Genomic DNA, 14,259 nt, shown 5'->3' with positions numbered 1-14,259 from the left:
ATAATGAATTAGTCCACTGTGTCTTATGGCCATTTTCTGTACTGGCCCTCTGCTGGAGACTCATGAAAGCATATTATTTTAAAACCTTTCTGAAACAATGTTCTCCAAGTTTCATATAGATGTTATGGCTGGTATATTAGCAAATATTATAGATATTATACTTTAAGCAGTTTTTCATGGTAATATTGACATCCACACCAGCAGTTATGTGAATTCAGATATTGCTGCAGCATCAGCCTCAAGCAGTTAAATTTTTAGTCTGACTCACCGTTGTTTTTTAAACCAGTGGGGCTGCAGAGTTACGTTCACATAATTCCCCGTTTTCTACCATTCTGAACAGGTGTGTCAGCAGCTGTCATGTAAAATTATTTTACCAATGTAAAATGCACTGGTTTGAACAAATACAGGCAGGAAATTTTATTTTTTATGATTCCTGACCTCACCATGCATTATATTCCTCAAAATAAACCACTCAGTTTCTGTAAGCGTGTCTTTTTATTTCTCCCATTTAAATTATTTCTAAAAATGTGTGGAACAAAACTGAAACCACAAAAAGAGACAGAAATATTACTATTGTTTTTAGCTTGTCCTCAGGATGTTGTTCATCATAACTCTGATCTCATGCTTCGAGCATCTTAACAAACAGAAGTTTTTCTTAGAAACCATGACTGGTCCGGTCACCTGGATAGACTTAACAGCAACGGCCATTTGGCCCCTGACTCTTCACACCCACTGAGGCTTTAATGAAAAGAGCAACGCCCCCTGGTGGACTATTTATACCACTGTACTGCTGCTGCTTTGGGAACGTCATAGTTGAGGGTGTCAAATTCCTGCCACGGCTTCAGTTCTGGACCAGGAAGACAGACGGTCTGGAAGAAAAATAAAGCGGAATCAACACAACTTGACATAGAGAGATATAACAACTGCTCAACAATATTAACGTGGTGGCAGGTTGGTGCCGTTCAGGAAATGAAAACATGAAGACTGATGATATGCTCTGATTTTAAAGAAGGATTACAAACAGCCAGAGGGCATTTCTAATCACACCAGTCTGAGGTTTGTCTGACAGTGTGAACAGAAAGAAAACATTCCCAGGCAACTAACTGCTCCATCACGGCAGAGACTCACCAATACAACATGGCCTATAAACAAGATTTTTTACAAGTTACCTTTTGTTCCAGTCCTGCTTTCTGGATGTTATCACAATTTAAAAGAGCTGCTCATCATTTACTGAATCTCAGCTGCACACTTGCATCACTTTAGTTGCAGGTAAAAGTTTACCTGCTTTCATTTTCATCATTTCTCTGAGTTATAATTCTATTTTGATGAGGATTTTCTACCTAAACTTGCCACAAAAATTCTGCCAATACATGATATGAAACGTGCTGGAAACTTTGGCTTCTGCCAAACAACAGTTTCCTGTTTCACAAGCCTAACCACAAATAACTGCACACAGTTAACTGACTGACTGGGATACACAGAGCAAACCTGTCAGCACATTTTCTGAAGCATCTGATTCCATAACAGTGATGCAGAACCTCCAGCTAAAATCCTGTCATCAACCACAGAAGCAGCTCTGCAGGAAGTCACTGCTTTAATAAAAATGATAATACATTTTATTTAAAGCGCCTTTCAGGGCACCCAAGGACGCTGTACAAAACAAATAAAAGTAAACATTAACAGTTCAGGAAAATCAAACATATACAACACAATTAAAAACCAAAACATAAAAGGCAGAGTGGTGAGGAAGGGATTGAAAACAAGGTTACAAACAGTGTGCTGTTCTGAAAAGATGGGTTTTGCATTTGGAAATGAAGGTGGGGAGAGAGTCGGTATTGCGGAGGTCAGGAGGAAGTGTGTTCCAGAGCTGGGGAGCTCTGCTCCCCATGGTGCTGAGACGGGCAGGAGGGACAGAGAGATGGATAGAAGAGGAGGAGCGAAGACATCTGGAAGGGGTGACTATGTGGAGAAGGTCTGAGAGGTAAGGGGGTGAGAGTTTATGTATGGATTTGTATGTATAAAGGAGAATCTTGTATTATATCCTGTACTTAAGGGGAAGCCAGTGGAGTTCTTGCAGGATGGGGGTGATGTGATGAAAGGAAGGAGCACGGGTGAAGATGCGAGCAGCAGAGTTCTGAACCGTTTGGAGTTTCTGAAGAAATTTTTGTGGGAGGCCAAAGAGGAGAGAGTTGCAGTAATGCAGGCAGGAGGTGACAAGGCTGTGCACCAGGATAGAGGTGGTGTGGGGGGTGAGGGAGGGGCGAAGACGGCTGATTTTGCACAGATGGAAAAAGCTGAGCGGGTGATGTTATTGATGTGTGAAGTGAATGATAAGGTGCTATCGAGGATGACACCCAGACTTTTGACCTGGGGTGAGGGGGAAACTGAGGCGCTGTTGATGGTGGGGGACTTTCGAAAGGGTGGATTTGTTGTCAATCAGGAGAATTTCAGTTTTATTACTGTTCAGTTTTAGGAAGTTGGAGGTGAACCAGGATTTTATTTCCAGGAGACAGACAGAGAGGGAGGTGGGTGGGAGCGTGGAATTTGGTTTACAGGACAGGTAGAGCTGAGTGTCATCCGCATAACAGTGGAAACAGATATTGAATAAGCTTTTGAAAAGACATAAAAACCACTTCTTTTCCTGTTTTTGTTTCCTAAACCAAAATTAAAAGTCAGATAAGGTCTGTTCTCCAGTTTGTGCTCCAACATCTCAATTTGATTTAGTTTTTTTTTCATCTGGGAAAAGTCATGTGACCTGGAAGTGACTTCTGTTAGGTGATCATCAAAGATGATTTTAATCTTCTCCCGATGAGCCCGAATTCAAATGAAAATGTACGACGATCATTCAGCTTCGACGCAAATGTAACATCTGGGATCGACTCAACTCGTTAAAAAGCAGCGAGCGACCGTAGACGGAGGAAACTGGTTGGAGAGGAAACTCCAGCCAGAAACTACCGATCCAGCTGCTCCGTGTCTACGGAAACGGGTGGAAACAAAAGCCTTTTCTAACACATCCAATTATTTTTCATCTTTTTAATGCACACGCGAAACAAAGTCAGGAAATAATTCGTGGAGACAGCGTACAGCAAGCAGAGAACTTCGGGGTCATGTGACTTCTCAGACGGAAAAAGCAAACTCAAATCTGGACACTTGTTTTCAGTTTGCTTCCATTTTTCAACACAAACCGGAAAACTTAACAATTTGTTATTGAATTTTTATTTTGGTTAAGGAAACAAAAACTGAAAAATTTGTGTTTTTTTCATTTTTCCTTCACTGAAAAAAAAAAAAAAAAAAACTACCCGTTAATTATGTTTAATTATGTAACTATGAACCTCCTGCATGTTCCTGTTGGCAGATTTACTGTAAATCTTCCCACTCACTGGAGCTTAACATCAAGAGTCTGGAGAGGCTTATAAAGCAGATCTGCAGCAGGATTTAGATTGTAATCTTACTTCTTGGACAAAATTTAAAAAGGGTTAATAAAACAAGACCAAATTATTTCTAAAGAAAAATATATCAAAAACCCTGAAAGGCTTCACCTACTTCATCAAATGTGTTAATATCAACGAAACGACGTGTTCCCTGCTTAGTTAACAAACAATAAAATCATTTTCTTTTAACAAAACTCCTTTTTCTGACTTTATCACCTTAGCAATCGGGTCCTTGGCAGGAGCCCAGGACGGCACGATTTTCCCATGTAACCTCCACCTGCCGTAGGGGTTGACGAGGTGGCGTTCTATGACCAGGTACTCCAGCACATCCTTCAGCTGCTCCTCACTGCCCAGCATCAGCCTCCCAAAGCGGTCGTAGATGGCCAGAGTCTGAAATAAAACAGGGAAAAGAGAAAAATCATCCAGTTATCCACATCCTAATGAGGATCAAGTATTTCTTTGTATCAGACATAAAAACAAAGGTTTGTAAAAGCAGCTGCTAAAATGTCTATTAGCAGACAGCTGCAACAACAAGCTGCCGTGCACATGACATTAACCCTTAAAACTCAAAGCCAGTTTGTCCTATTTTTGATCTGCTTGGTTTATATGTATATATATATATATATATATATATATATATATATATATATATATATATATATGTGTGTGAGTAATATATATATATATATATATATATATATATATATATATATATATATATGTATACACACAAAGAAATTTGAAAGCTTTAATCCCAGTCAGCATCAGACATGATGTTTCCAGCCTCAGTTGTCAGATTATGAGGCTAAAATGATGTAAAATGAATGTTTGAATAGATATAGCAGCATGAAGGCCGACCAGAAGAAGAAAGCAGAATTTATTACTAACAGAACTTTGTAGAAATAACACACAGATCTCTCAAGTCCTGGCTTTCAGGAGAAAAAATATTGTTATTGAAACAAACACACAACAGAAACTATTTCCATGTTTCCACTTTTTCCTCATTTCCAGTTATTCCTGCTACTATTTACCTGCTATCCTCACTAAACCAACTCCAGCTCAGCTGCTTTGTGGCGCCACCGTGCATCAGAAACGTCTTCTTGGCTTTATTCCAGCCATAGAGGAGCATTATTTTTCTTCTTTTCACACACACATAGAACTTTCTGCTCACTGGTTGATCTTTGGCTGCTCCTGATTGGACGTTACCGTCAATCTAAGCTCTCTGATTGGTGGAAAGTCTGACAGGAAGTGGCTTCATCATCATGTCCAGGTCTAAATAGAGGTCTCTTAGCAACATAGTAGTGATGGTGATGTTTTTATGATGGAATGTGATAAATAATGCTGTTATCATGGATCATTGTGGATTTACCAGATAGAGTCTCTGAATAAAACTACATTTAGTGGCTGGATTGTAAACCTCCTGGACGGGATAGAAATGCCTGGAAAACCTCCGTAGATCAGCTAAAGGGTAGCTATCCATCACATTTACCCCACAGAGCTACACACCACCGCTCCTGAGAACCTGATGATGGTAGAAGTGATAGCGCTGGAGAGCTGCAGATCTAGCAGCGCTTTAAAAATTAAGAGAAAAGTTCATTTTGGACTTTAAAAGGGGAAAAGGACCAGTAAGGTATAAATCCCACCTGCTTGGAGTGCATGCGGACTGTCACCTGCCCGTACAGGTTGCCCTTGGAGACCATGTCAGGACAGCGGGCATGGACCACTCTGGGCGGTTCCAGAGACTCAACGAATCTCCAGCGGATGGTCTTGTAACGGTTTCCCTTCGTCATTTCCTGAGCACAGCACAGAAGAGTGATGCTAAGACCAAGAAGTGAAGCAGCTTCAGCAACATACAGAGGAATCACTTACAGGATAACACCTTTCCGTAACCAACGAGTGAAGCTTCTCTTTGTTGAACCTGTGAAACAAGCAGAAGATGTTAGAAACCACAAAAAAGGTCTCACCATGAAAATAATCTTCATGTAATTAAGGCGGAGGAGGTAGAGTGGGTGAGGATGACTGAAGGAAAAGCAAACTGTGACAGTGCTGATAAAATACTGTTTGTCAGCTGAGTAAAAGTGAACTTTCAATTCTCAACATAACACTTTGGTTGGAAAAAGCATCTTAAACTAACATTATGTTTAACACTTGTTAATATAAATCAGAGCTTATTGTCAGAAGGTTGATTTAAGAGCTCAGCTGATTTAGACTGGGAATAATTTTGTCTCTTAACAAAATTAAACCAAAGAAAATATCCAAACTGGGAAAGTAAAATGACCATTTTGACTTAAATGAGTCTGTAAAAGCGACACGTCCTTTTCATTTGAGTCCTGATGCATGATGTTAGATTTACTCTCTGGGTGCGATTTGAGAAAAAACCAGTGGGAGGGATAATTTTGATCATTTTGAGCAACATTTTGATAATTTTGAGAAAAAAATGACCTTAACAGCGGATAAACAGTATTACAGGCTAAAAATGGTTGTTTCTCCTGTAAAGCTGCTTAACTCTTTTTGTTTTTAAACTAGAACTGAACGCCTGCATTTGCAGAAATATTTGCTAATTATATTGAACTTAAATTTGTGCCAAATACAAATAAATAAAATAAATATAAAAAAGTCCATATATAAATTTAAAATAAAATATGGCAAAGCTGACCACAACGTGCTGTCAAAATGTTATTCTTTCTTAACTGGGTGGCATACAGGTCGCTGCAAACACAGTCTGCTCTGATAAAGCATCTCAGCCTTTCTTTCTGCTTTCCGGTTGGTGGATCAGTAGCAGCGTGGTGTCCCTGCTTCAACCACGTCCAAATTTGCGGGCTGGGAAGGAGGCAACATTTGGTCCATTTACAGCGATGAAAAGCAGATTGCTCAGTGTGGTAAGTATGATCACACTGAAACCTCGTCCACACTCGGCTGTGGACACTGGGAGCGTGGAGACAGCAGGTAGAACTTTTTACATGTTGTGAGACATTTAAATTGACGGAACTCCTTCAGGAGGACGGGACTGGTTGTGGCCTCAATCGCAAGAGTTTTGTGGATGGTGAGAAGTTTCTCATCACGTAGAGGATGCGCTCGTCTTCATCAGAGGGCCAGTTTGATGGATTAAAAGCCGCGGCAGCAGAGATGATGCCGTTGTCATCCATTCTGCGCTCAATGTTGTCAGCCAGGGAGACAGAAAGTCGCACATGAAACTCCTCTGCCTTGCGAAGGCCTCCATCACCTGGCTGAGACACACTGACCCCCCTGAATGTTGCTGAATTTTCTAATTCCTCCCTCCTCATTGATCTCAGCGCGCTCTGTGTAACGCCCGCCTCTGACTCGATTCCACAGCCCCACCGGAGTGAACACAACTATATTTTTATAATTACAATGTAATGTAATGTAATGTATACTTTCATCGTCTACTTATTGGTGTGATGATTCCACATGGTGTGAATTAGTAGCTTTACAGCTCAGGTGGCAGGGCATGTGTCCAGTGTGGGAGCCCTGAGTTTAAGTCCCACAGGGGACGAATATTACCATCCAGTTGGGTGCCTTAGGCACCTTTAATGCTCCAGCTTGACCACCTTCAGATGTAAGTCACTTTGGAGAAAAGCGTTAAATGAATAGAATAGTGTTGGAAGCATTCCTTGGAGATTTTGCTCCATATTGAAAGCAGAGACCACAGAAGAAGAAGCTTTAACACTTGTCTGTAAATAGTTCTAAATGCTCACTTATTTCAAGTTTGTTTTTAAGTCCAAGAGTAGATGCTCTGAAATTTTAATGAATGATTCTTTGGGGTATTCTCTGTTTATGAACGGCTTTACCATCTCCTGAACTGCCACAGAACCTGCAGCAGTAGCTGAGTTTGGGGACTTGATCCACTTCTTTAAAGCATATCTGCACCGCTCAGACGTTCTGAAATTGTTTTGTCCCCACTCATTTCTAGCTTTTTATTTTCAACAAACGCAGTGTGTTTGCTCTGGAAATTCAACGTTATATTTTTTGTTGTTTGCTAATTTGTCACCACAATCAAACATGAAGGTAAGCCAGCATCATTGGCAATGAACACCTTAAAGAATCTAATCCTGTGATCTGAAACAGAGAGAGGCCTTTAAGCCTTAAAGGTCATGAAGTGTTTTTAGTTTGAATCTGATATATAAAAGATTTTGTTTCTAAATCAACAGTGAATCTCCTGCAACAACAAAGTTCAATATTACACATATCAGTGTGTTCTGCTGCAGATACGGACTGTTACACACCGCTGCTGGACATCTATGTGCCACATAAAGAGAGAAAATAAAAACAAACAGTAAAACTGCAGCTGCAGCCAAACGAAGTCATTCTGACCCCAACAGATGATCATAAAAACTAATCAGTGTCTGTACTTCTTTTCAACACCATAATTAAGATAGCTTTATCAGCAGAACTGATGTCAGTTTGAGTGTCATTTCTGTAACAAATATCTGGCTTTAGTGAGCAGAGAGTGTGTGTTGAGCTGGATGTGAGGAAGCAGTTTGTTTTCTTACTGTGTCAGAGCGTTGTGAGCCTCTATAAAGATTTCCTGCGCTTTCTCTGCAAAAGTCTTTGTTGTAAACTCCGAGTCGTGCTCTTTGATTTTACGAATCCTGAAACAACAGAAAAATAATCAATTTAGATGTTTTGAGTGGAAAAGATTCAGTGTAATAAAATGGTTTGAGAAAGGTGTAGGCCCTGAGAAAGACCAGTGTCCTCATTTATCAGCCGTGCTTACACTCGTATTTAGTTTGGTAAGATGGAAAAGCTCACACCTGCAGACAACTAGAATCTAGAGGCAGAACGGAGATTGTGCTTTATTTATGCAGGTGTCAGATTAATCTCAGCTTCCTCGTATATTCTTGATTTAATTTTAAAAAAGTCAATTAGTAATCTTTTAGAAAAAAGATGAACAGATGTGTATTTTCATTGGTTTTTAAAACTTAGAAAAGACACCTGTGACAGACCAGAGAGAACTACTCATGGCTGATCTGGTGTAATCAAAAGATATTTCTACCCCTGTTCTCCTCCATGAGTGTGACATTAGACAGCTGATCTAACTGATGAGATATATATATATATATATATAGATATATATATATATATATATATATATATATATATATATGGGCGGCTGTAGCTCAGGAGGAAGAGCAGTCGTCTTTCGACCAGAAGGTAGGCAGATTGATTCCAGGCTTCCACTGAATGCATGCCGAAGTGTCCTTGGGCAAGACACTTAACCCCACGTTGCCTCCCGATGTGCCTATCGGGGTGTGAATGTGTGTGTGTGAATGGGTGAATGTGATAAGTAGTGTAAAGCGCTTTGAGTGGTCAAACTGACTGGAAAAGCACAATATAAGTACAAGTTCATTTACCATTTTACCATATATATATGCATATCTACACACACACATATGTATACGCACGTGAACTCCGTTTGAAGGTGGTATTTAAAGGGATGTGTTATCACCATATCTGGTAACTGAGTACAGATTTTTCTTCCATCATTATAAATTTCATCCATATAGTGGAGTTTTAGAAAGTTTGTACATACGGTTAATAAATGATGAGCCGGGTCTGTTAGACAACACAAGCATCAACATGAAGAGTGAGAAGAAGCTAACGTACGCCAGCTGTGAGGCAGTGCTCTGTCGTATCTGTTCGGTTCGTTGTTTCAAGCCTTCTTTGGAGAGAGTGGAAAGACGAGCGTCACCTTCTGGAGGGATGTAGGGGTCGAAGACTCCCGCTGATGAAGACAACATGACACCAAACAGGTGAAATCTTCTGAGTGAATGGTTTCGTTCATTAGCTCCTCAAAGTGACTTGGGTGAAATGTTAAGGTGTGCTTTGACCATTAATGTTATCTAAACATTAAGTTAATCGTATCTGATGTCAAAATTTCAAACGTGGAAATTTCTGAACCAGCTTTAATCTCATGAGAGTGTTTGAACACATTACCTGTACAGGCGATGTTGATAGGCCTCTCCAGGTACTGCTGTCGGAAGACAATGCCCGCAGCTTTAGCCTTGAACTCTGGGTTGCTTTCACTCTTCTTCATCACTCCCACTGCCGGAGGGATAAAGTACCTCTTCTTGGTCCGCACTGGCAAAAACAGTGGGGCTGGATGTTGCATATCCAGAGAGGTTTCAGCATTCTGAGCAGGACAGGAGAGATAATGTCCAACCACCAGGCAGACACTCATAAATCCATTTACGTTTACACCCAGCTGTTATGAACGCCACTCATAGAAAGCCTGGAGAGGTTTAGCTTTTGGTAAAAGTGACCAGTGGGAATACTGGAGTTTGTGGTAGTGTACATTACGCAGACAGGTGCTTTGAACTTTGCTTTGTCATTCCTGACATATAAACTGAGCCCAAAAGGTAAAGACATCAGTGCTGTAATGATGCTTCTTGGTAATAAATCTAATACCCCTGGAAAGCCTGTTTAATTCCCTTTTACATGGAGCCACATTTCAAAGAAGGTAAAAGTTGATTTCTACAGCACATTTAAAAAACAACCATAGGCTTGCTTATACAGTGAGTGTATTGTAAAGGTTTAATACCAGTGGCCACAGTTTTTTTTTTTTTTTTGCTGGAATCTTATTGATGGTGCAGTTTTCATTTATGTTCTTCACAGTTTGTGTTCTTATAGGTGCTCGAGGATTGTCTGCTTATTATGTTCAAAGTTAAGAGAGTTAAACTGTGTTTTTGGTGAACACAATTGTTTTTAGTACATGTTTGTATCTATATGTGTTTGTCTAGTGGGCTTGTAAAGCAGTGTAGCTATAAATTAAACTACACTCATTTTCTCCAGAAATTTTAGGTTGTTCATAATAAACATTTTGATAATGTAACTGTACTTCTTTGCACTAAAACAAAGAAAGAAAGGGAACAATGTGGAGTTTCTTATTATTTATGGGTTATTATGCTGTTATTTTACTGGTCAAACACACTGGAGATCAGACTGCACTGCATGTGGCCCCGGAACTAAAATAAGTTTGACACCTCTGATATAAAGAATTACAATAATATAAACAAGATGTAATAAAAGCATAGGTTACTCTCTCAGTGATGGAAGGGATGCAGGCCTTCAACTTACTGAGGAGTCTAAACTGAAGAACGTAACTGAGTCCAAAAGCATCGACAGCAGACTCAACAGAGTCCACTGTTAAAAGCAGGACAATAAAAACTCTTAAAAGGGCCATTTCTGTGCTATGGCACGACTTGAAAACCAAACAGAAACTTCTCAGAGAGAGATACCATCCAGGTATTCCTGAAACTGATTATTAAGCAGAGAAGGGAGTTTGGAAATGACAGTAAACCCCAGATTTGTCTTTTTGATGAGAGACTGTAATACAAACACAGAACGCTAGAAAGCAGCTGCAACGAAGTCAGACGTCAGAGAGGACCTGATCAAAGTTGTTCAATGTTCTTACAAACAACTGGACATAGAGGAGAAACAGCTGGATTGAAGGATTGGATTGATTGAAGAAAATTTTCCCAAAGTGCAGGAGAAGATCTAATGTAGTTAGAATCACAGGGATTTAGAATTAAACTCAGTTTTGGGACAATTTTTAGACACAAATTGAGAAAAAAAACACAGTCTTCGTAGCTTGCAGCTCTCTGAAGTTACAATAAGCAATTATTTTGACATTTCTTAAGTCTGGTAGGCTGGTATATACTCCAGGAATGGAAGCAACCTCAACTTTTGAGCACCCAATATGTCACATATGTAAGGAAAATGCATTTGTGGGATGAGCAGCTGTGTTCAGTATGTGGGTTAAACCCCTGAAAAACTTCAGCCAAATCTTTTCAGTCAAACAGGTGTAATTTATAGGATATGATAAGTGAAGTGACCTAATGGCAGTTGAACAGTTTCTTTATTTAATAAACAGGGGCCTCAGTAGCATGTGGAAGAACCAGAAAAATGCATTTTACTCATAACCGTGGCACCATTTACAAGGCAAATAAACAGGCTTCCCACCAGTATGTGATTTATTGTCAAGCTGTATTGTTACAACATAGAAATAATCCACTAAACACTCATTTCCCAACTTATTGTGCTAAGTTTATGTAATAATAATAATAATAATAATAACAATACAAGGCAAAGTGGGCAACAGCCCAAGCACACCTTACACTCTATTCTACACTACTTGTGTCTACATAACGTAGAAATACCAAGGTCTACTTTTAAGACCATAACAGTTTTATTTTAGGTGATCGCGTTTGTTTCAAGGTTGTATTAAGGACACAACAAAGACCTCAACCAGGTTGCATTATCTTATAGGAGAGCCTAACGCTGACAGATGACAGGTTTGGTTTTCATGTTTGATTCCCTAAAAGTCTGGGATCAATAAGAGCCTAAAAACAAAGATTGTAATTGATCTATTTCTTTGAAGTTAATGTGCCCATGTGCATATGAAAAGGACAGATAAAAATAATAATAATAATAACGCCCAAAACAACATTTAAGTATGTTGTAATATTCAGCCTAAAGGTGGGATCTGAAAAAGACACCTTGTTATTGTTTTATAAGCTCAACAATTCCCTATCTGCTACTAAATGCACACTTCTATTTTCTTTTTGACAACCTGTCTGATGAAAACCGCTTCTGGGTTTCTGTGGATGTTCATGACCTGACAGTTAGCTAATGTTAGCAGAGCTAACCTCCGTGAGAATTTCCTGCCGTGTAATAAAACCTGGTCTAAACAAAAGTGCTTCTTTCTCACAATATTCCCTGTATGCATGTCATATTATTAAACGTCACAGTTACCTTAAAACTATGAGAAGTCACTCTGCGAAGGGCCACCAGCGTCCTGCTCATGGACACCGCCATGTTGCAACCCACATCTGCCAGGAAGTTCCTATTTCACTTCCGGTTGACGTTTTCAAACTAAAATATTAAACGTTGTTAAAATTTTCCTGCGCTTCTAAACATAGAATAGAATAGAATAGAATAGAATAGAATAGAATAGAATGTAACAAAATATGGAATTTTTCCTTATTAAGGTGTTTAGAGATCTATACATTCTTCTGTACTGTAACACGTGAAATATGTGGAATCTGGATTTATGTACATTTTTGTTGTTAGAATAAAGTAACTGAGAGAAGTCAAGCCAAACCTCTACCCATTTCTCAAACAGTTGAGTTAAATTCGTGGGTGGTAGCCCAGTGGTTACAAACATGGGCTTGGGTCTAAAGAACCTGGCCAACAGAGGTGAACCGCTGAGCAGTATGTGCTGAAACGTGGGAGTTCACTGCTCTCTAGTACATCTAGAGACTGGCCAAATGCAGAGCTGATTTTCTGATTTTGATGAAAGTAATAGGTGAAAGGTCTGAACTACAGGCAGGCCAGTTCAGCACCTGGACTCTTCTCCTGTGAAGCCATGCTGTTGTGATGGGTGCAGTAATAATTTGGCATTGTATTGCTGAAATCTACAAGGCATCCCCTAAAAGAGATGTTATCTGGATGGTAGCAGATGTTACTTTAAAACCTCCATGTATTGTTCAGTTTTTACTTCCAGCCTTGTTCCCTGCTAACAGAGATTTCTTTTGATTCTCTGAATCTTTTGATGATGGTAATCAGTATAGGATCTTCACAATTAAATGTTTTTGGTTAGTGAGTTTTGTTTTGTTTTTTTTTTTCTGAAATTGTTCCACAATTTTTAGATCCAGTTTGGTCAGATTGGTCTGTCCATCTTTCCATCTTGAAGACTCTGCCTCTCTGAAATGCTCCATATCCAGTCATGTTACTGATCTTTTGCTAGTAAACCTAATTAGTTGTCAATTAGTTGCTACTTAATTTTTTTTTTTTAATTTGTAACAGTTACTTATAGTCTTTTGTTGCTCCTGTTACATTCATTCATTTTCTGTACCATTTAGTCCAATTAAGGGTCATGGGGAAGCTGGAGCATTTCCCAGCAATTAGCAGTTGAGAGGCAGGGTACACCCTGGACAGGTCACCAGTCCATCGCAGGGCCAACACAGAAAGACAAACAACCACTCAAGCTCCCTCCTAGAGAATTAAGAGTGACCAAAGTAAGCTAACACAGTTAACATGGTTTGGACGGTGGGAGGAAGCCGGAGGGAACCGTGTATACAGAACATGCAAACTCCACACACTGTTCAAAATCTCCCCCCACCGAGGCTCGAACCAGCAACCTTCTTGTGCTAACCACTTTTCACAAATGTGTTGCTGCCATCAGATTCACAATGAGCTCATATTTTCCATGAAATGGTAAAATGTCTCAGTTTCAACATCTGTTATGCTGTTTATCAGATATGGACTGATTAGATTTGTAAATCATCAACTTCTGTTTTTTATTAGCATTTCACAGAGAATCCCAACCTTTTTGGAATTGGGGTTGTAAAATGGGTGTTGCAATGACCAATAAAAACATAGCACGTTGAAATAAAAAACAATGATAAGGCTTAAAACTGTGATGCCAATATGTGTTTAACCTTTCTATCACTTTCTCTCTCCTCCTTTCTCTATCTCTCTTAAAATGTCCTCTAGGAAAAGGTTTACTGTCAGTGGTGTTTTTGAACAGCTCTTTGACAGTGAATTTGCTATAGAGGAGAATTTGTCTGAGACAGAGGATTTTGTTGAGGAGTAGCCTGATTTTGAAGCATTCTCATCTGATGAGAATGGGAATGTTGACCCTCCTGTTGTCGCTCAACCACCAGCAGACACGATCCCTTCCAAAAACTAAAAGATGATAAGGTCCCTTTCCACACTTCCACAGCTGGGCAGGCTTAGAGCTACTAATAAATAGTTCTAGGCCCCATCATATATCCAGTCAGCCATGTTGAAAACATCAACCTTGGCC

At 39.6% G+C, this 14,259-nt stretch overlaps 1 protein-coding gene across 1 annotated transcript; it reads right to left on the bottom strand.

Annotated features, from left to right (window-relative positions):
- Window positions 1–476: 476 nt before the first annotated feature.
- mrpl45 (mitochondrial ribosomal protein L45) lies at window positions 477–12,359 on the bottom strand. The gene is made up of 8 exons (XM_041983942.1): window positions 12,204–12,359; window positions 9,387–9,582; window positions 9,057–9,174; window positions 7,943–8,041; window positions 5,301–5,349; window positions 5,075–5,224; window positions 3,648–3,821; window positions 477–869 (listed from the first exon to the last, which is right to left on the bottom strand). The coding sequence occupies exons 1-8, from the start codon at window positions 12,264–12,266 to the stop codon at window positions 771–773; spliced, it is 948 nt and encodes a 315-aa protein (XP_041839876.1). The 5' UTR covers window positions 12,267–12,359; the 3' UTR covers window positions 477–770.
- Window positions 12,360–14,259: the final 1,900 nt, after the last annotated feature.

Source organism: Melanotaenia boesemani, chromosome 4 (genome assembly GCF_017639745.1).
Source record: "Melanotaenia boesemani isolate fMelBoe1 chromosome 4, fMelBoe1.pri, whole genome shotgun sequence".
Classification (NCBI taxonomy): Eukaryota; Metazoa; Chordata; class Actinopteri; order Atheriniformes; family Melanotaeniidae; genus Melanotaenia; species Melanotaenia boesemani.
This window is presented reverse-complemented; position numbering and strand designations above follow the sequence as displayed.